General features: G+C 35.4%; 1 protein-coding gene across 1 annotated transcript in view; it reads left to right on the forward strand.

Annotated features, from left to right (window-relative positions):
• The window catches only part of EYS (eyes shut homolog), a 950,400-nt gene that overhangs the window by 97,351 nt on the left and 830,690 nt on the right, over positions 1–22,359 (forward strand). Inside the window, exons 7-9 of the mRNA XM_050893740.1 lie at positions 12,430–12,534; positions 12,805–12,944; positions 19,127–19,293. Of these exons, the coding sequence (XP_050749697.1) occupies positions 12,430–12,534; positions 12,805–12,944; positions 19,127–19,293 (412 nt within the window). The remainder of the gene's footprint in view (positions 1–12,429; positions 12,535–12,804; positions 12,945–19,126; positions 19,294–22,359) is intronic.

Here is a 22,359-nt window from a genome sequence, read left to right on the forward strand (position 1 = left end):
TAAACTTGACATATAAAATATTCTAGCTGGCTACATCTGCTCATGAACTCCAAAAATTGCTTTCACCCACCTCTGTCAAACTTTTTTTTTTAAAGTGAAATACAAAACCCTTGACCTTTTACTTTCTGAGACTATTAGACCAGCATTCAAACCAGAGTGGTGCTCTACATCACTGACTGAATATTTAAAAAGTAGCAAAGTTTCAGAGACATAGTGGGAGTGTTTCCTAATCATATGTGTTCACATGAAAGTCTGACCTCAAAGTCAGGTGCGTACAGAACAAACTACCACTTTGTTCTCCTGTTTTCCACTTCCTACCAGCCTACCATGGCTCATTTTATTAAGGCGCACAACTCCCAAATTTACTCTCAGGGAGTTTCCAGAACTCTGCTGATCTGCTTCAGCTTGTCTGTCTCTTCTGGCTTTACATCTATCTATGTCTATATTTCCCTTGTTACTCATTCAGAGTAAAACCTAAAAGAAATCTAAGGTCTTTTCTCCATGGATAGTTTCAGAAGTCTCTCACAGAGAACACCAGAGCATTATTAATTCTCATTACCCAACATATAAATCTGCTGTAAGTGACAAGGGAAACTAGGAATTTGCAGCTTTCTTTAAGCATTCAAAGAGGCAGCTGGAGGGATAGTGTACATTCAAATAGCTGTATATCACCCCCAAAAATCATCAATAAGAAACAAGAGGGAAGTATGCCTTTTATGTAAAGTCAGTCAAAAAAACTTCAGAACAAGTTGTTTGAAGTGGTTTAAAAAGTTGATGATCTATAATAGCCATAGAGACATTTTTTTCTGCTTCTCAGCTGAGCCTGTGTTGATTAGCTCAGCCGAGTACAGCATTTCAGATCTTACCTGGTACAAAAATTGTCGACAGCACTATAAAATCACCTGTCACACTAATGGGTTTAAAACATGATAAGGTGTGTAGTGTAGATGTAAATAGAGCATGTTTAAAAATAGAAAATGCATTGGAGAGATGAACAACACTATCATGTAGACCTAGTGACTGTTTTCGTTACACAGCTGATCTTTGTAGCTTTATTTTATTTCTTTAAAAGGCTTTAGTCTTACATCTTTTAGCTCCTGAAGTCTTCCTGTATAGTGGAAGCATTCAAGTTGGGATTTAGTGTTTCTGAAGAATTTATCATGAATGAAACTATGTAGAAAACATGATTAAGAAAAACAATTACCTTTTTTACCATGTTCAACTAAACCAATCCACCACAGTATTCTTATACCAACCTCAATATCGACTTTCCTCTTTAAAGTATAGATAATCATGCTTAACCACATATTGCTTACTTTTTCTTAGACACACTGTACCACATCATTAGCTGGAGTAGTCCACTGTATGTCCACTGAAGCTAGAATTATGTTACCATATGAAATCTTCAAGGCTTTCTTATGCTATTTCTCAACCTTCGTGTTCAGTATTTGTTCCTTCTAAAAAAAAAAAAAAAAAAAGAAAAACCCATTCTGCTGAAATACTGTATACAATACTATACAATACTACAATGTGACAGACTTAAGGCATAGTTTCATCTATGTTATTGATGTCTGTTATTAATGTATATTTTTCCTGTGACATAAGCAGTCTTCATAGGCACTGTAAGACCTATCTGCTTTCTTTTTAACCTGTATTACATTGGAAACTTACATTCAGCAACAACTCCTATGTTTTGGTTTTCACTCTGGGACTCTCTCTGAATAGCTCAGGTTTACTTTTTCTTTTTCTGAAATATACTTGGTTCAATTTCTGTTTCCTGAGACATATCTCACTTTTAAAACATGTTCCTTCAAAATATTTAGCCTCTTTAGATCTGTTTGTATTATACCTTTCTCCTCAGTATTTGCCACCAATTTAGTATAAACTCTGTATGTGATTAAAGTTTTGTTTAATCTACTTTCCAGATCATTAATAAGAACATTAAATAACATTAGAACTAACATCAGAGTACTGCATCCAGCTTTGGAGTCCTCATTACAAGAAAGACATGGACCTGTTGAAGCGGGTCCAGAGGAGGGCCACATACATAAATGATCAGAGGGATGGAACACCTCTCCTATGAAGAAAGACTGAGAGAGATGGCATTGTTCAGCCTGGAGAAGAGAAGGCTCCTGGGGACCTTATTGCAGCCTTTCAGTACTTAAAGGGGGCTTATAAGAAAGATGGGGACGAATTTTTTAGTAGGGCCTGTTGCAATAGGACAAGGAGTAATGGTTTTAAACTGCAGGAGGGTAGATTTAGACTGGACGTAAGGAAGAAATTTTTTATGACGAGGGTGTTGAAACACTGGAACAGGTAGCCCAGAGAGGTGGTAGATGCCCCATCCCTGGAAACATTCAAGGTCAGGTTGGACAGGGCTCTGAGCAACCTGATCTAGTTGAAGATGTCCCTGCTCATTGCAGGAAGGTTGGACTAGATGGTCTTTAAAGGTCCCTTCCCACCCAAATTTTTCTATGATTTTATGATTCTATGATCAATCTTTGTGGCAACCCTCAAATTTGGGTTGCCGTCCCAGTACACTGACATTTATCTTTACTACAGGTTTATAACCCATCTCATCGTGTTCTCAATCCAGAATTCTTGTATCTAAATAATTAGAGTCAATTTGCCAAGGAATTTTTATAAAACTTTAAAAAACTCACCACCTTTCTGGAACTCCAAGTGTGACATTCATGCCTCTTCCAGAGGGCAGAGGAACCTGCAAGGATGGTGTTGTTTATCCAGGCTGGGTAGGATGCTCATTCTGGAAGGTTCCCTCTCTCTGTAAGTGGCTCTGTGAGCGGTTGTTCTGGATTTCTTCATATTTCACATACGATGATTGACTGATTCCCTTCAGAGAAAGAGGAGTTTAAAAGAGAGTAAAAGGGGATAAAACTAGAGGAAATTTCTCTGTTCCAGGCATGAAAAATGTTTGGCATATTCTTCTAGTATCCTGGGGGGTTTTTTATGAACCAGATTTTTTAGTGAGACATATGAAGGGTACTTTGACTGGCAACAAAACAAACAAAGAAACCAACCCCCCACAAGAGAATAAGAGACTATTTGAAAGAGAGGTCTACAAAAGACTTTGCCAACAGCTGAATCTTAGAGCCCATGTTTCCAGCTAAATCCTGGAGGCAGCTAAGAGAAAGGACAGATAATCTATTAGATGGTGAAAAGTGAAATTGTATGTTCCAGAATAATGAGTTCATTTAAGAGCCAAGGTTAATAAAATACATCTGAAACAAATTTAAAGACATTCTGTAAAAAGTAGCTCAGCTAAAAGACTCCATGCTAAAACAACAGTTTACAGAGGAACTTTCAGGAAGGACTATTCCTAAAAGTCCTTGAATGATTCATTTCATTCTAAACCAGGAGAAGGTGAAATTTTAACTGTATATTTAACATTTGAGAATATATGCCCATGTTTATAATTCATGCAGCAGTAGACAAAGGGGATAAGTCATAAGCTGACTGTGGCTAGTGGAAGTCTTTCTGATCTTTTCAAAAAGCTTTAAATCCAGCTCCATGTAAAAAAAAAGTTGCTAGCTGGTAAAATTTGAGAATAAGCACACTAATGTTCAATTGAACTGGAAAATGTTTGTATTAAAGATTGGATCCCCTTAGTCGATGAAGCTGGGACAGTATTTAGTGAACATATGTGTTTCACTTTGGCTGCTCTCACTTACTGGGACATGTGTGTGTCTGTTAAAAAGGTTATGTTGCTTTCATAAGAGGAGAAATAGCTTTCGAGAACACTGGTCCACGGTATGGTGTAAATGCGCCTAGTATCTTTCGCCTAATCTGATTTAGTAAATGATGAGTTCCAATCTCAGAACTGTTATCTCCAACCCCAGCAAATTCTTGTTTTTCAGGAGCTGATGGAAACTATTCCCTTTAGATCTTAATTAGAAAAACTGTGTCATTAGAAAATTATTAATGTCACATTTTTCTTGGGTTTACCTTCTATAATCCCTTGCTCGCAGAAGAATAACTCTCCTTCACAGGGTTTTGTGAAACACCATCCTAAAATGGAGATACAAGAAATTTTGGGAGTGAAAAATTATCATTAAAACTGCAAATTTTGACAAAAAAAAATGTGTAGATTATTTTCCAAATACAACTGTAGATAAATATGTACATTCTGAAGCCAGCTGCCATTTCAGGTGGCTGTATCATTAATTCATATTTTTTGTTTTATTAAATATTGGGATAGAGCTAGTGATAGGCAATGAGTGAACTAATTCAGTATGATGTATCTTTAGCAATCTAAAAGTTAATAATTTAGTCTAAACAGGTTGTCTAGATTCCATCTATAGTCAGTGGAGATTATCCAGTTGTAAGCATCCTCAACCCACCTATAGTAGAAATCTCTCAACCAATGGGATGAATTATATGTTCCTGGTTTTCAAGTTTACCTGTAGAGAGAGTCAAGACGCCTTTTTTTTTAACAGTATATAATTATATTTTATTCTAAGAGGACTGAAAAACTACGTATATTGATCTTAAATAAATCTTCATTTTAATATTTATGATAACTGGGTTATTAAAGACAGATTTTTCATGTAGCCTATAACAGAATTTTCAAATTCTAATGTCAAAACCAAGTCATTTAAACTTGATTGTTCAACTGTCTGAGTTACAGTCAGGCAGATGCTTTTAACACCTACATGTGTGAATTGTCAGATCAATTCTTTATTTCTGCTTTTTTTTATTCGTTTCGCATTCACTGAAACTACTTTACTTTGAAAAGCACAAAGATTAATTACTATACCTAGACTTCTCTACGAATACATTTACTGCACATTCTACACAATTCCAGATGAAAATGAGGAAATAGTCCGAATCCGTGAAAACCTATTTTCCAACTTCTAGCAGGTCCAATAAAGATTACTGTAAGTGGATTTGTTGTCTTTCAAAACAATTAAATGTAAAGTTCCTGGAAGTGGATTAAATCATGGTTAATTTTTAAGTGCCTACAATGTAGATGTCTGTACCAGGCTTGTCACTCTGTGCTCTCTGTAGGTTCTGTAGACAGAATTGAGAATTTTAAAGACTCCAATCATCTGACCTATTTTGGACGTAGAGTTCAGGATGAGGCAAATCACGCTTCAAAAGTTAAGAGTTTTTCATGGCCTGTAAATACAATAGCACGGATGTAAAGGCCTACATTTCAGAAGGTGAATCTTAAGTGCCCATGCCCTGCCAAAAAACCTAGCTTCTTGGTTTAAATGGTCAAAAAGTAACGGGTCTGTGTGTATGTCTGCATGTGCACATGTGTGCACATATGCACTAAATCTAATTGGGTGTTACAACATAACTACATTCAAAAACAGAAAAAAGAAAAAAATGCTCTTAAGTTGTGGCTTGCCAAAAGTGCCTTCATTTTAGAGAAAAAAAAAAACTATGATGCAGTCCCAGTACTTGTGCACTGAAGAAAAGTGTTAGGTCATGTAATATATTTTGTTTGATAAGCTTGTTGCCATATAAAACAGGGAATGGGAATTGCTTAGTGTAGATTATCTTTATATACTCTTTATTAGCATACTGGTTGTTACTTACATAGTTTCTGCAAGAAAAGTGATAATATTAAATTGAGAGCAGAAGTGCAAAAATAGACCAAAGTAGATCACATCATAAAACTAAAAATATCTCTAGCAACTACAAGTGCAGCTAAAGTCCTAAGGAATGCAAATTCTGATTTTAGAGCTTAAAATGTTTGGGTCAGTTAAAAATGAAACACTCTTATTAGAAGTGCTGACTTTTCTACACTCTGCAATATGGAAGGCAACTGCGAGTTATATTCTTTATAAGGACCTTCAGGAAGTTATTTGGTAAAATCAGACTTACTAGTACATACATCTCTAGCTGATTCTGTTATGCTCAAAATCTTGGTTATGGGCAAGGGAGAAGCACACCTTATATGCACGTAAAGCCAAGAATTTATTGGAAATGTAACTGAAATGTTAAAAATATAATCATTATTGAGCCAGATCTAATCACTACAGAAAATGAATAAAAATGCAGTTTAAATTGGGACTCACACAATTTTTAGTTTCTGTCCCTTTTCATGACATTATACTCACCCTTTTCCCTCCTTCTCCGGGTCTTAAGGTCAGTGGTTTCATAGTGGTGGTGTTGGGGGCAGTATTACAGAATCTATAGTCCTTCACTGGGATGAATAAGATGTTCATACTGGTGGTTTCTTCTTCATCTCTCTGGGATCCACTTGGGGTCATTTCTATATGTCTGCTAAAATGCTTTTACACTTTTTCTTCATTGGGCTGCAGTTCTGTTTTGTGTCTGAATTTACTTTTTATGGTGGCTCTAATGTATATTAAATACTTTTTCTTTGTTCTTTTTGTTACCCTTAAGACCAGTTTTGTCCAGCTCCAGGTCTGCATTCTTTAACAGACCACTGGTGAGTTGTTTATAGCCATGGGGTCTCCAATGCCAAACCTATGCCCCATCTCTTATCATCCCATGCCTGTGTTCCTCACATCGCATCTTGTGTCTCCACTTCTCAAGGCCCCTGTTATCATGCCAGCCCCATATTTCTTTACAGCATTGCATTAGAATTGTAAATCTCACTCTACATAGAATATCTACTTGTTACTACTATCTATATAAAACTATGGTTGTACCATACAAAGATAAACAAAAGTAAAGCAAATTAGAAGAAAAAACTGTTGTCACAGTTAAGCCAAATAAAACATTACTGCAGGAAAGAGAGATCAAGCCTGATGATGAGCCTCAGTCCTAAGGCTATGCAAATTCAGTGCAAAGCTTATGGCCAACTGCTAGCAGTAACAGTTTTGTATTGCAGGGCTACATGGTAAAACCTCTCATGTTTCCTTTCAGAATTTATATTGCTTTTGCCACCTTTCCTTCTTCGGGTCCCAAAGTCAATTTAAATGATTGCTCACATGCCACTGACAGTACTTCAGCAATGTCACATTTTAGTCCTTTGAGAATTCTTAGCAGAATATCACCTGGATTTGGTTATTTGTTATTATTTAAATAAATGCACTGGTAAGTTTATAATCAGGTACAGACATAAGTATGCTAGTTTATCTGTTTCTTAGCTGGCTGGTACCAACCCCAGAGCTATGTAGTTGCTTTAGTGCATCATGGATTCCAAGCTAACAAACACAGATGACAAGCAAGGTATATTCCTTAATGTTTAGTATTCTAATGTAGTTAAATGTCTCATCCCATAGTACACAGAAAGTGGAAGTGGGGATGAATGGCTTGAGAGGAATATAGAGACATTACCTGAGTGTGCATGGATGGAGTTAGAAAAGCTAAAGCTCAGCTGGAGATGAAACTAGCAAGAATCAGGGAGGACGAGAAAGTTTTCTCTAAGTATATTGATAGCAGAAGAAAAGACAAGGAAAATAAGGACCCTCTGCTCAATGGGGCAGTGGGTACAATGCAAAGTAAATTGCTTTTTAGGCCTCAGTTTTCACAGGTGTGTGCTCAGGTGCCTTCCAGTTCCTTGAGCCTACTAGCAGAAAAAGTCTGGGAATGTAGCATTACCCACAGTAGAGGAAGATACTGTTAGGAACGCATAAGAACATTGGACATGTACAGAAGAGACATACCAAAAGGTGCTGAGGAACCTGGCCAATGCCATTATGAGGTCACTATCATCTTTGAAAAGTCATGGTAAGCTGGTGGGGTCCTTGACTGGAAAAATTTAAATGCCAACCCCATCTTCAAGAACTGAAGTGTATTGAATTGCCAGATTCTCCACCTGGGATGGGGCAATCCTGGTTATACGTACAGACTGGGGGATGAGAGGCTGGAAAGCAGCCCCACAGAAAGAGATCTGGGGGTTTGGGTTAATGGCAAGTTGAATATGAGTCAACCGTGTGCCCTGGCAGCCAAAAGGGCCAACCGTGTCCTGGGGTGCATCAAGCACAGCGTAGCTAGCCGGTCGAGGGAGGTGATTGTCCCACTCTACACTGCATTGGTGTGGCTCCACCTCGAGTACTGTCTGCAGTTTGGGGCACCTCAGTATAAGAAGGACATAAAATTATTAGAATGTGTCCAGAGGAGGGCGACCAAGATGATGAAAGGTCTATAGGGCAAGACTTATGAGTAGCAGCTGAGGTCACTTAGTTTGTTCAGCTTGGAGAAGAGAAGGCTTAGAGGCGACCTCATCGCAGTCTACAACTTCCTTAAGGGGGGCAGTGGAGGGGGAGGTGCTGATCTCCTCTCTCTGGTGACCAGCGATAGGACATGAGGAAATGAAATGAAGCTGCATCAGGGGAAGTTCAAATTGGACATTAGGAAAAGGTTCTTCACTGAGAAGGTGATTAGTCACTCGAACAGGCTCCCCAGGGAAGTGGTCATAGCACCAAGCCTGTCAGAGTTCAAGGAGCATCGGGACAATGCTCTTAGTCACATGGTTTAGTTTTAGGTACTCCTGCGTGGAGCAGGGAGTTGGACTCAATGATCCATATGAGTCCCTTTCAATTTGAGATACTCTGTGATTCTATGAATCACAGAATCACAATATCACAGAATGGTTCAGGTTGGAAAGGGACCTCTGGACATCATCTTGTCCAACTCCGTTGCTCAAGCAGGGTCCCCTAAAGCAGGTTGCCCAGGAGCATTTCCAGATGGCTTTTGAATATCTCCAAGGATGGAGACTCCACCACCTCTCTGGGCAACCTGTTCTAGTGCTTGGTCACCCTTGCAGTAAAAAAATGTTTCCTGATGATCATGTGTAACCTCAGTTTGTGCCCGTTTGTGGTCACACTTTATTTCACTGATATCTTGGGCATAGAATTTGTAATTAAACAAATTAACTTGTAAGAACACACGCTTAGGTAAAAAATGTGTAAGGTCATTTTTAAAAATAAACAGTACAACAGTAAACTCTTTAATCAAGTTGTTTTCCCTCCCTCTTATGTTGTATAATATCTTTATTTTCTCTTTTGTTCCTTGTACCTGCTGAACTTATTCCTGATAGAAGAATAACATGCTTAATTACGCACAAAAATCTTGTTTGAGTTCTCTAAGTATTGCATTTCTCAATTATTCAGCCCTCACTCACTATGAAGTGATAATTAGGCATTAAAAGCTAAGTGGATTACTGTGGAGATCTCTCCTGACATCCATTTAACACTTAATCAGATCTTAATACCATAAATTATGCATTTCTCAGCAGTATTCAGATTCTAATAAATTTTATAACAGTTTGGAGTTACTAGGTATTCTTGACCTCATTGTGGCAAGGAAAAGTTGTAAAGTTCACTTAAAGGATACAGCTGCTATAAGAATTTCAGATTTATAGCAAAATAATTCTTTAAGCCTGTTCAATTGTACTAATATTTATTCATAAGGGTTTCTTGGACAAGACAATTCCACCCTAATGAATAAATATGAAAAAATGCATCCAAAATACATATTGAGTTGAAGTTTATTCCCAGCTTTTTTTTCCCCAACTTTGCCTTCCAGACCTCATTAAGAAAAAAATGAAAAAAACCCCACATTTCCTAGGAGACAGTAACTTCCTCAATACATTCAGTTGATTTCACAATTAAAATATCTATTTATTTTTTAGCATGTCTTTTTGCCAACCAATATTACACAAAGTTACATTTTATAACTCTTGTCCTGGCTCATAGCATGGCTTTCTAAAAGTATTAATCATGATGGTATCTCCCCAGAGATACAGATACATATAGTTACCGTTAGTGTCAATACACAGTGAGCAAATGAGAGTCTTGTAAATGTAAGGTCAAGTTATCCATAGTTGTCCACATAATATTACATATTATATTATAATAATGAACAGCAAGAAGTATCTAATTTCCTATCTTCTTTATTGTTTAAATTTTACAGTAATAATATGCTTTAAAAAATATTTCTAAGTCAGCTTTATAACTTACAGTAAAGTATACTCTTGGCTGTTGAAAAATTGATATATGTTAATACTGGACTATTTTTGGCTGAGGAGCAAAGGGGCGAAATAAACATTAATAGAATCATAGAATGGTTTGGGTTGGAAGGGACCTTTAAAGGTGATCTAGTTGCAACGCCCCCTGCCATGGCGGGGATACCTTCCACTAGATCAGGTTGCTCAAAGCCCCATCCAACCTGGCCTTGAACACCTCCAAGGATGGGCATCCACAACCTCTCTGGGCAACCTGTTCCAGTGCCTCACCACCCTCACAGGGAAGAACTCCTTCCTTACACCTCGTCTAAATCTACCCTCTTTCAGTTTAAAGCCATTACCCCTTGTCCTATCACTACATGCCCTTGTAAAAAGTCCCCCTCCGGCCTTCTTGTAGGCCCCCTTTAGGTACTGGAAGGCTGCTATAAGGTATCCCCGGAGCCTTCTCTTCTGCAGGCTGAACAACCCCAACTCTCTCAGCCTGTCTTCATAGGAGAGGTGCTCCAGCCGTCTGATCCTCTTCATGGCCCTCCTCTGGACTCGCTCCAACAGGCTCGTGTCCTTCTTATGTTGGGGGCCCCAGAGATGAATGCAGTACTCCAGGTGGGGTCTCATGAGAGCGGAGTAGAGGGGAAGAATCACCTCCCTCGACCTGCTAGCCACGCTTCTTTTGATGCAGCCAAGGATGCGATTGGCTTTCTGGGCTGCGAGCACATGTTGCTGGCTCATGTTCAGTTTTTCATCCACTATTACCCCCAAGTCCTTCTCCACAGGGCTGCTTTTAATCCACTCATCGCCCAGCCTGTATTTGTGCTTGCGATTGCCCCTATCCATGTGCAGGACCTTGCACTTGGCCTTATTGAACTTCATGAGGTTTGCACAGGCCCACCTCTCAAGCTTGTTAAGGCTTAAAGTCTGTATAGCATGCTGGTCAACCTCTCTGTAAATCCATGAGATTGTAGATGTAGTTCAGCACCTGTTGGCCCAGGATAGAGATTTCTGGCCAACAAATCACAGCATTAAGGCCTTAATAAGTATATTCCTGTTTACATTTACAGAAGTCCATAAAAAGCAGTATTTAGGTCTTAGTTTGACACTCCATTCCAGCATATTAGAAGATACAGTGTATGTTTTATATCAGGAATGGACTAAAGTGAATTAAATTGGCAGAAATGCTTTGTTGAAACAGAGACATAGTCATTTCCTTACCAAATTTTATACTATTAGTTTATGTTCTCCTGATGTCTCTGGCTTTAGATCAAAAGGAGAGCTGATATTAAAAATTCTAAAATAATTTCATTATTTGAAGTAAAATTATTTCTTTTTTTTGCCATATGAAAAATTTCAAATAGAATACTAACTTTTGACACAACATTTTACAGAACATATTGCCTGATTAAAGAAATGATCCCAATTTCTTGTACGTCTCTCCCAAACATTTCTCTTCTGTAAAGCTCTTCTGTTTTTTCTGCTTAAGCCACTGAGTGAAGTAACACTGATTACAAACAAGTTGGTGGTAAAAACATCAGTAATCTACTTTTATTTTCATTTCTGAAGTTTTCCTCTTTGAAACTTTTCAAAACTCCTCCAACTTCTTCTAGTTTTCTCAGCAGTAAAGATTGTTTCACTTTTCATTTCTCTATGCTTTATCTTTTCTGAAATTGAAAAAAAATAAAAAATTACTGAACTCCTGCTGTAGAAATAGTAAATTAAAAATTAAAAAATGGTCATGGAAAAAGGAACAATAGCACACCAATAACAAGAAAAAAAATCTCAAGAACCTTTACACAGAATTCATTATATTGTTTTCAGTACCAAAAAGAATAAAGAGAAAACCTTAAAGTGTTTTCTTTTTTGTCAAATCTACTGGTTTTCCAAGACTAATGGTAAAGCTGACGGTCTTCCTTATTGGCTCTTATCACATTGCCAGAAATACATCTTTTTTATAACTGTCCAGTTGCAAGTTCAGTTATTTTTTCCTGCTGAGCTAAAAAAAAGTCTTCAGCTAAATGAGCAAGTAATTATTCAGTGGAATGACACTAAAGGTTACCTCAGACAAATGTGGACTAGCTTTTTCCTAGCCAAAACGGAGCCCAGAAAAGACATAATGAAATATATACATAATAGAATCAAAAGCCTTGAGTAGAGATCAGGGTTGACTCATGCAGCAGTAAAAAGTAGAAGAAAATGCAAAGGTATTACCTCCATTTCAGATAATTATTTCCAGTGAAAATCCTCCCTTTTCAGCTCTGTAACTCTATTTAGATCCCATATAAAATTGTTTTTTAATGCTGAAAGATTTTGTTTTGATCATTTTTTTAAGATTCTGAGATTTTTTGTTATATAAAGGCAAAGAAAGGAGTCTGGAAACTTACACAAGGTCTTTAAATTCTGACCAATATTCCAGAAAGATCATTTAAAGCAGTAGTTATTTTACCAGTATTACTAATATGGTACATGGGGTTTTTTAAAGAACATGATATTAATTCTTAACCTTTTTAGGATTTTTGTTTCAATCCCAGGAGAATTCTGCGAGGTGCAAATTGATAACTGTGGTTCCAATTCATGTGAAAATGGAGGAACATGTGTTGACTACGAAGATCATTTTAAGTGCACTTGCCCTGTAGGTGAGTCATTGGAATTTTATTGTATTTTCTGAACAGAATGAACAAAATGTCATCCAAATATTTAAGTTTAAGAAATGGCAACATAAAAATAGCAATATATCTCAATGTATACAATCAACATTTTTATGAAGAATCCCACTTTTTCACTTTGTTTAGGAAATAAAACTGCCAAATTACTCTAGTAGAGTGGTGTTAACTGCTAACACCCTGAACAGACATAATGTCAATATTCTGAATGAACTGTGATTAAACATTCTCTTCGTGGTGCAGGTTTTGAAGGTGAAAGATGTGAACTGGATATTGACGCCTGCCTATTCTACAATATAAGCTGTGCCCCAGGAGCACTGTGTATGGATAAATCTCATGGATTTAATTACACATGTTTATCACCATGTATTGGAAACACAGAGGTAGGATAAAGTGATATATTCCCCCCAGTGTTTTTGGGAAATCAAACAAGTTATTCTAAGAGCAGTGAGCTGACGAAGCCTCATTTCCTGTGGGTTTCCTAAACACAGTACTCATTCTTGATGTATTCTCATGCTAACCTTCCTCTTTCCTGTGTAACATGCACTTCCAAAAGTGTATGATGTGACTAGTCTGGTCATTGTCCAACAAACCATGTAATGTCTGAGCTCTGCCTTTCTTGTTCTTTGTAGTTTTACTCACTGATGTCTCCTTCTGTCCCCTACTTGCTGCTGCTATGTTGTGAAACTTGCAGGAACTTCAGGTGAAATTTCCTTGAAATGTTCAATGTGTTTAAGAGTTACTAGAGAGAAGGCTGACGGTACATCAATGCACAGAAAGAATGACAAAAGCTTCATTTCCATTAAAAACAAAAATAAAGACCATAATCAACAACAAAAAAACTAAAGCAAGACTAACTATGCCGCAATGAGAGCTGAAAATGCAGTTAGAAAAAATCAAAATTTTCCTAGCAAGTTACTCTTAAATGCTCACAGCATCTAGTAATGAATTTGATTTTTGTACATTCAAAGTATTCTAGAAATCTTTAAATTAGATACTGACAATGCTTAGGCCAAAATAGCATCCATTGTGTACATAGATGTCTAAGAAATGTATTTTCTGTACCCTTCTCACTTGCCTTTAGTGACCTTTTCAATTAAATTACTGGTTTGGGTAGGATTCATTCACATCAGGGTGGACTACAGACCCAGGCCCTTAAGTTACTGAGATTTTGATATGGGATAAAGTAAAATACTGTTGTACTTTTTTATGATAATAGTTATTTTAAAAGCTATGTACACAATGCTATATAGCCCTTTCAAACAACTACTCAAACATGATAACCAGTGTTTCAAAGGCTTAATCAATTCTTTTATTGAAATATATTCACCATAAAAATATACTATGCAGAGCAGGCAATGTGTTTACAAAGAAGCAATCAACATTTATGTCACCTTGAAGTCCATGGGTACAAAATCACCAATGAATATGAAATGTAATACTGAAATACTCACTGGCCCAAAGGTTTATATTCAAATTGTTCAGCATCTGGTAAATTTTAATATTTTTATGATTTAAAGTGCAAATTTATTGTACATGGCATAACACCATAATGATGCAATAATCATTATGGTTAGTTAGGATGGGAAGTGATGGTGTGCCAAGGATGCTGATGGGAGCTACTAAAACATTTTACTGTAATATTTGCTTAAAAGCCCTCAGACATATTTAATTCATTCATACAAACATTTCATAGACCATCATAAATGTCATGTGGGAAAAAAATTAATAATATATGTATGCATCTATACACACTCACTGTATGAGACACTTAATTTGGGCATAATGTGAATAATTAGTAGATTTTCTAATGGGAAAGGGAGTAGAAACTAAAATAAAGGAGTGATATGTTTGGGTTTTACTCATTTTCTTAGCCTACAGTTCATTAAAGTACTATCATTTGCTTATTGGAAAAAATAAAGGCCTTAAATGAATATTTGAATACTTTTTGAAGTAGTGTAAGCAATAATTTGAAATTAACTGTTTATATTATTCAGTAAATTACATAATTCAGCATTTAATTCTTTATTTATTCTTTGTGGCTGGAAAGTAAGTATGTATTTTTGCATTCTTTCATTTCTTTTCCATTTCCAATGGTACCTTATTTATGCCGAACTGCTTTACCTCTGTGTATTCACCACAATAGACTGAGAAGAATGCTACCATTTTTAATACTTTCTTAATAAGCAAAAAGTAAGTTTAAGTCATTGAGCCTCTTTTATCTTTATGTAACTGCATAATGATACTAATTTGTTGGGGGTTTTTTCTTTCCCAGCACAACACTTAAAACATTAAGTTTGTTTTTAATATTATTTTAATTATAATTTATTTTAAAATAAATTTAAAAAAAAGAAATGTGAATGTATTAAAACAGGGGATATCTTCCTTTAAATTTCAAAATCTAATCTTAACTTTGTAACCAGGGTAAAGCCTGGCTGCCCTGTACCTAGAATTATGAAGGACCTCCAAATAAATCAAAATTTTGTCATCTTTAAATTAATGACTTCCAACAAGACCAAATTTAGCCACTTCATATTATAATATCTTTTCTTCTCTCATCTACTCAGGAAGACATCAAAAGAAATAAAGAAAATATCCTTGTGCCATTTGAATATAGGATGTATGATACAAACCCCAATATTTTTATTAACAGGCGTTCATAGAGAATTGATAAGAGCACTGGTAATAACAAATAACTGTAGTGCAACATACTAGGCGTCGGTAATAGAACCATAGAATCACAGAACAGTCCAGGTTGGAAGGGACCTCAAAAGACCATCTAGTCCTTTCGTGGGAAAGGGAGCCTAGGTGAGATTATCTAGCTCCCTATCAACCGTTATCTAGCAACCCTGTTCAACTTTTTCAAACAAGAAAGAAAATACTTAGATGCTTTAATAGAAGATTGCTCTGGGGAACTTCACAAAAAAATTTGGAGGACACTGTCTTTGAATCACTAAGTGTTTATCTTTGAGAACCTGCACAGGATAGTGAAGACAGGAAAAGTTGTTAGGCAGACATTATTATATATCTTATATGATTATATACATTCAAAAATTTAAATAAAGGTTTATTTATCTAAAGGAAACTAATTATAATCAGTCCATTTAAAGTTTCTGGGAAAAGTGTTATTTGTAGAAAAGTAAAAAAAAAAAAAAAAAGGCAAAAGGAGGGGTAGTTAGCCAAAAATTGCCAGTAGTGAATAATTTCAAGCTAATTTATTTTCTTTCTATAACAAGAATAGAAGTGGCAAAAGTAAAAAGCTTTTACAAAAAGTTGAAATACCTCTCATGTAGTAATCTCATCAGCAAGCTAGTGAAACAATGCACCTGCTCCAGCTTGATGTAAAGCAGATAAGATAATTATACTCAATTATTGTAGCAGTAGTTTCCTGGACAAATATCCAAGAGAAATAGTAAGTAGTATTCTGCAAGGGCCTGACTTGCACCCAGTTCCATTCAGTATTTTCTTTCTGAATGGTGGAATAGATTACACATGATAAGACTGAATCTGACACCACTTTGGAGAAATGATCTGGAAAAGTAGGATGGAATTTAGTGTGCACATTTGCAAAGGACAAGTGACATCTGTGAACTTCAGGATTGTTATGTGAAATTAATCTCCAAAATGAGAAATTCAATGACTCTTCAATTACTAGTGCTAGTAGGCATTGCAGGTAGGGTTTTAGATGCTGAGCAATATAGCCATCTGTAGAAATGTATTTTCTATATAGTTCTCTACAAAGTTCACTTCTTAGGAACTGCTTTAACAATACTTACTACACTTACGGAATGGAAAAAAAATGCTTAATTGTCAGGAGCCAGAGTAGTAAAATTGAATAAAAGGAAACATAGTGGAACTGAGTCTGCATAAATTAGGAGAACTAACTCATATTCTGGAGACCAAGAAAGGCATCAGGTTCCACTTATAACCAATCTAAGGATTTTAAGCATTTGCTCCACAAGGAATAATTCAATAGCTTCTACCATGTAGGTAAAAGTTAAATCTACAAGCAGTTAAATTAAGCAGAGTGCTTCTTTCATATTAATCATACTTTTCCATTTTTTATTTTCATAATTTCTTCTGGATTTTTCAGCAAATATTTATTAAAATTCCAATATTTTTGTTTTGAGGAGAGATTTTTTGGGTTTTTATTTGTTTTAAGAAAAATTTTTTATCTACTTGCTTAATGTACCACTAGTCCAGGAAAGAACATAGGGCAGATTAACTAAAATTACAATTTTGGAAAATTTTTAACATCCAGGTACAATTGATTTTGCAGTAATAAAGCCTGAAGACTGTAGTAAAATTATATGCCGGGGGCGGGGGGGGGGGATATATATATGTATGTGTGTGTGTATGTATATATATAAAAAAGTACAATTTCATTCAAACTGCAGGGAATTCCAGGAAAAGTAAGATGGAAGAAGTGTTAGGAAACAGTAATTGCACTGAGAGAGATCCGTCTAGCTCAATGTCTTATCTTGAGCAATGGACAACAAATGATATGTAGAGAAGAGACAGCCATATAGTAGGGTTACTTCCCTCAATTACGGCAGAGTGAAGAAAGAAGAATAAAATGTAATCATCTAGGGACTAATTATCTTTCCTTGCTGTAATAACATTTCCTGGTTGGTAATAGAAGGAAGTGATTCTGTCGTGGTTTAACCGACAGGTTAACCGAAACCAGGACAGATTCTTACGTTTTCATCAAGACTACATAATAAGGCAGGTTTGTTTTAAAGTACTCGCCGTAGATAGAAGTGTGAAGATCAGACTGACCAGAAGAGCCCTTGTTTATGGTCTGTTAAATCGTAAGATTTGTGTTTAATCCTAAATATAAGGAAGATTGACTTTGGGAAAAAGAAAAAGCTGATGGCAGGATGCTGCTCTTTCCAAAAGTCTGTTTGTCTATTTATTTTCATTTAGAAGTATTTCTTGTATAAATAAAGTAACAAAACAAATCTTCGTAGTAACTTTAGAAAACCACAATGCAGGTTTGAAGTTTAGAAAACCACAACGTAGAGGTATTTAGTTTGACTTTAGTAATAGATTAATAAATGTGTTTAGCCTTAATTTCTTATAAAATCCTTAATTATTCTAACTCAGAGTTTTCAATATTTAAACTGATAGGGAATTAATTTTACAGCAGAGATAAAAATCTATCTGATACAGAGAACTACTAACTAGATTTATACTAAAAATATCTTCCGTAGCTTTAATTTTAATTTAAAGCTGTTCTGGATTACACTAACTTCTTAAAGGGTAACACCTTTCTTCACAGTATAAAGTATCAAAACAACATATGAATATAATGAATATAATACTGTGGCAATATTGAAATATAACTTTTGTCTTAATTGTCTAAGTTTTTTCTAGATGGTTTTCTTGAGTGTAAGCCTATTTGACCTATTTGAGCTTTGATAAAATAGTAAGCCTCAGGACAAAATCCTGCAGAAATGTTTAAATAAAAAAATAAGAAGACACATAAAAATCAAAAAAGAGAATATTTCCAAAACTATACACACAAGAGTTTTCTTTGCATTTATGTTGAGCAGTGCTTTTCTTCAAGAAGTTGTCCTATTGAAAAAGAATGTCAAGTTAAATATAAAATTCAGTACTGAGAGCATAGTAAAAATCTCTTAATTTTAAGGTCAATTTAAAACTTAATCAAAGACAAATGAATATTAGAGGATTCCTGCCAAGAACTGTTATTATTACAAATCCTAATGACATTATAAAGAGATTCAGACTCAATCAAACTGAAGTACTAGTGCATTATCTCATCTTCTAGACACCGTTTTCTTTAGAAACCAATTGATTAGAAGGAAGGGTCTTAATTGCTTTGAAATGAAAATGTAGTTATCTGTTTTTACTCTGGCAAAATTTTCATGGAAATGAAATGGAACCTTAAAAGTAAAAAGAAGAAAAGAACATTCATTCTGACCTAGAACTTTCTGTAATTTTTGAAGAATACGGGAAATACTGTTTTAGTAAGCAATATTAGCAAATAAAAGCTAAAAGAAAAAATGCTGTTCCAGTCTAGGTTTATTAATTTTTCAATATCTGCAGGTTGAAAAGAAAGAAGGTTCTGGTCTTCCCAGAGCATAGACGTAATATAAATATAGAAACAAAAAAGATTCAAGTATAGGTTGTGAATCAGAATTATGATTAAAATTGAAAAATTATGCAGTCTTTTTTTCCTGATAGCCACAAATTCAATTAAATTATATTAGATTTTAAGCACAGGAACAGTTGTTCTACTCTTTCAATGGAAAAATATCAGGCTAGTTCACTATCATCCCTCCTAAAACAAGCACATTTTGTGAAAATGGCACTGTTAAATGGAATCATAAATGTCTCTTTACAACTAAACAATGAATTGATATATTGATTTAATGACATCCAGTATTTTAGGTTCTTGGAGATCTGTCTTTTGTAATATTACAACATAAAAACTTTAAATAACCATATTTATTACCAACAGCTTATTCAGTTAAACTCTTTGGGGAAAAAAACGAACATGTAGAGAAAAGCCTCTTTATGTATTTGTACTTCTCATCTTCAGGTATGTGCAAATGGAGGTAGCTGCTTCTACGATGAAGAAAACCAGAGATCTCACTGTGTCTGTGCTCTTGGATGGACAGGACAAACATGCCTGGAGAATATTAATGACTGTGAGGTAAACCAGTGCCAACATGGAGCCACATGTGAAGACGGAATTAATAAATACAGGTACTAACATGATGCTTTCCATACAAGCAATTCATAAAGAAGTTTATACCATATGAAGATATTTTTCCTTTCAACAAGAATTACAAAGGGAGTTGCTATTGCAGTAATATTTTTTGCATATTATAAAATACCACGGATACTAACTTTCAGTAAGCATGTGCATTCAATAAGGCTGTGTAGTCTGAAATATTGCGCAGGAAGGCCTCACAAATATTCCTCTTTGATGGACAAAGAAGTTAAACCACCTATGCAAAATCTCAGATAAACAAATAATCTACTTTAGTAAATGGTAAACACTTTATGAGCCTGGAGTATGACATGGAGTGACTTTTCTTACTAAAACTTGAATTATAATTTTCAAGTGAATAGCTGAAATGCTGAGTTATTAGTTGCTTTTTTTTTTTTTTAGCTATTGACAAAACTGTCAAGTATGTGTTTTCCTTAGTGAGCTGTAACATGCTGGAGATATTTGAAAATGAGACTCTATAAAAGTATGGGGAAAATATAGATGGAAAAGGATTTCTTCAATAAGCAGAGTTCAGCTGCTCTTATCAGACTTGAATTATTTATTTTTCCTCTACAAAAACCAGAATAACTAAAATCTCTCCATAAAGTCTGTGAATGTATTTTGAAAGGCTTTAATTTTATGCTGTGTCCTGTACTTAGAAGAACTGTTATTAATAAGCTTTAGTGTTTCTATTTAGAAAAGATTTCAATAATGGACAAAATTAAAATAGAAGTAATTAAAAATTTCTTCCACCCCACCTCTGTTTTTATAGGATCTTCTGTAATAATAACCGAAATCCCCAAATAAGCACACAAATACAGATAAGTATATGATTTTCAATATACCAGAGTTAAAAGGAATTTTTGCCACAGAGTCCTTACAAAGTATACATCCTTCCTTTTTGACAGCTTGCAAGCAACTGTCACATCAAATTACTAGACCATATTTTGACGTTTTATTTGACTGATAAATCTGTGGGTTTCCTATCTGTATCAGGAAAAGTGTTCTGATAGAAGAACAAAGTCATGTTTACCTTACAAAATTCACTAGTATTTACCAAGAAATGAGTAGGTCTGAAGACTTCTGGTAAAACAAGAACTTTTGAATGTAGCTCACTAATCCAGACTCAGGCTACTGACAGAAAACATTTAATTCTTACTTTTTCAGTCTTTGAAAGACAAATTAAGTTGGCAGATCTGTCTGTTTATTTAAGGAACAAGAAAACATACCATTAAGATTCTGATCCTAGATGTGTTAGCGGACAGTTTTGTTATCAGAGAACCTGATCCCACAGAAACACGATTGGTTATTTTGCAAACACAATATGCAGAGTGTTTACTGTATAATACCTGCTCTGTCAACAGAGGATTGTTGTTTCTCAATGACAGTGAAGCATTTTTTAAGAGATCTGAACTATTCCTTCCCTAAAAATAATGGTATTTTCCAAGAGTTATTTATTGTCAGCAAGTGAAACTATTGTCATTTCCCCTTTCCAATACACCATTAAAACCAAAGAATAGGAGAGGAAATGCTGAACGTAACTACTGTAGTCACCCAACTCTTTCGAAAGACTCTTGCAATTTGCATTTCTATCCTAAAATGGGTATCATTTTTGATAAGGCAGTTATCAAGAGCTGTATTTGATGCAAAGTAGTTTCAGGAAGACATAAGAAAACTGTCAGCAGAATATATGGAGAATTAGATGTGTAAGTGCCATTAACAACCCTACTGAGATCCATTTTTAAAGCTATTATACTCATTCAAAACATCATTTACCTTTACCTTCTCCACTTATTAAGTAAGCCAAGATGTTATGTATTGGTTTTTTTATTTATGGAAATCTAGTGTAAAACTCTAGACTTTTCTCCTAGTTAAGAAATCTTAATTTCTAAACTAATTATTAAACTTTGGTCATAATGTATTGTTCCAGTGGTGGCTTGTTATATTAATGTTAAGACCAGGAAAGCACGAAAAGTATCCAGCTTAGCTTCAAGAACATCCCCCTCTTTTAAGCTCTCATGTTCTGCAAGCTGTCACGTTTTTCCAGATTGGAAATAAGCACTCAGCTGTATGTAATTTTTCTAACTTTCTGTCTCCTTACCATGGCATATTCTGTTTCTCCTCCCATTTTGAAATTACTGTTCCAGGCAGTAGTGTCACATAGATGTATATTTAATATATGCAGAGAATTTCCTTTGATTTCACGATGAGGCTCTGGGTGAAGGAAGGGGACTTTAAAACTATGAGATAGTATAACACTCAGTAAGGCTACATAATAAAAGCACCATAATCACAGTAATAAGTCTTAGGAGTTTTATTCTTTTGGTTTAGTGAGCCTTCTCTCACAACTAAAGTGGCCTCAGTCACACTGACATGAAGCCTCTTATTAATTCAAATGAATTATTGCACTTCCAGCTGAGTCTGTGCTGTTTGAGATATCATAACATGAGTTAGTCAGCATGTATTTAAAGTGATAACTTCTCCAAAGAATTACTGCTCCTATCACTGGGTTGATGGTGTAGCTGTTGATATGATGAATGTGGCAGATGATACCATGCAATAGACCAATTGCATCCACATGCCAAAAGAATCTCTTGACCTTTGGTCACACATACCTGAGAGAAAAAACAGAGAAGATTCATTACCTCAGTAAACAGACAGTGTTGCTACATAAAAAAGTATTTGAATTTTCCTTTCAAAAGGACCTGTATTGTTTCATTATGTTCTCTGTAGGAGAAAAGAGAGAACAACTGATTTAACAGGGCTCAATGAGAAGCATTTAATGAATAATTAAAGTGAAAGAACTCTTCAAGGAGTTGATCCTCCTGTTTCAAAATCTAAGGGGGGAGGGGTTATGACTGTTTCCTTCATCCTTCTAAATTAATTCCTTGCCAATGTTACATTTCAGACAACCAAGATCCTAGCTGAAATAAGTCCTAACAGATATTTTACTGTAGTCTATTTAGTGAAGGGGAGCAACAGAGGGAAAAGACAGAATTTAAAATTCATTGTTGTTTCCATTACCTGTCCTGTTTCTTGTCCAGTCTATTCAGATGAAG

This window comes from Gymnogyps californianus, chromosome 3 (assembly GCF_018139145.2).
Source record: "Gymnogyps californianus isolate 813 chromosome 3, ASM1813914v2, whole genome shotgun sequence".
In the NCBI taxonomy this organism is placed as follows: Eukaryota; Metazoa; Chordata; class Aves; order Accipitriformes; family Cathartidae; genus Gymnogyps; species Gymnogyps californianus.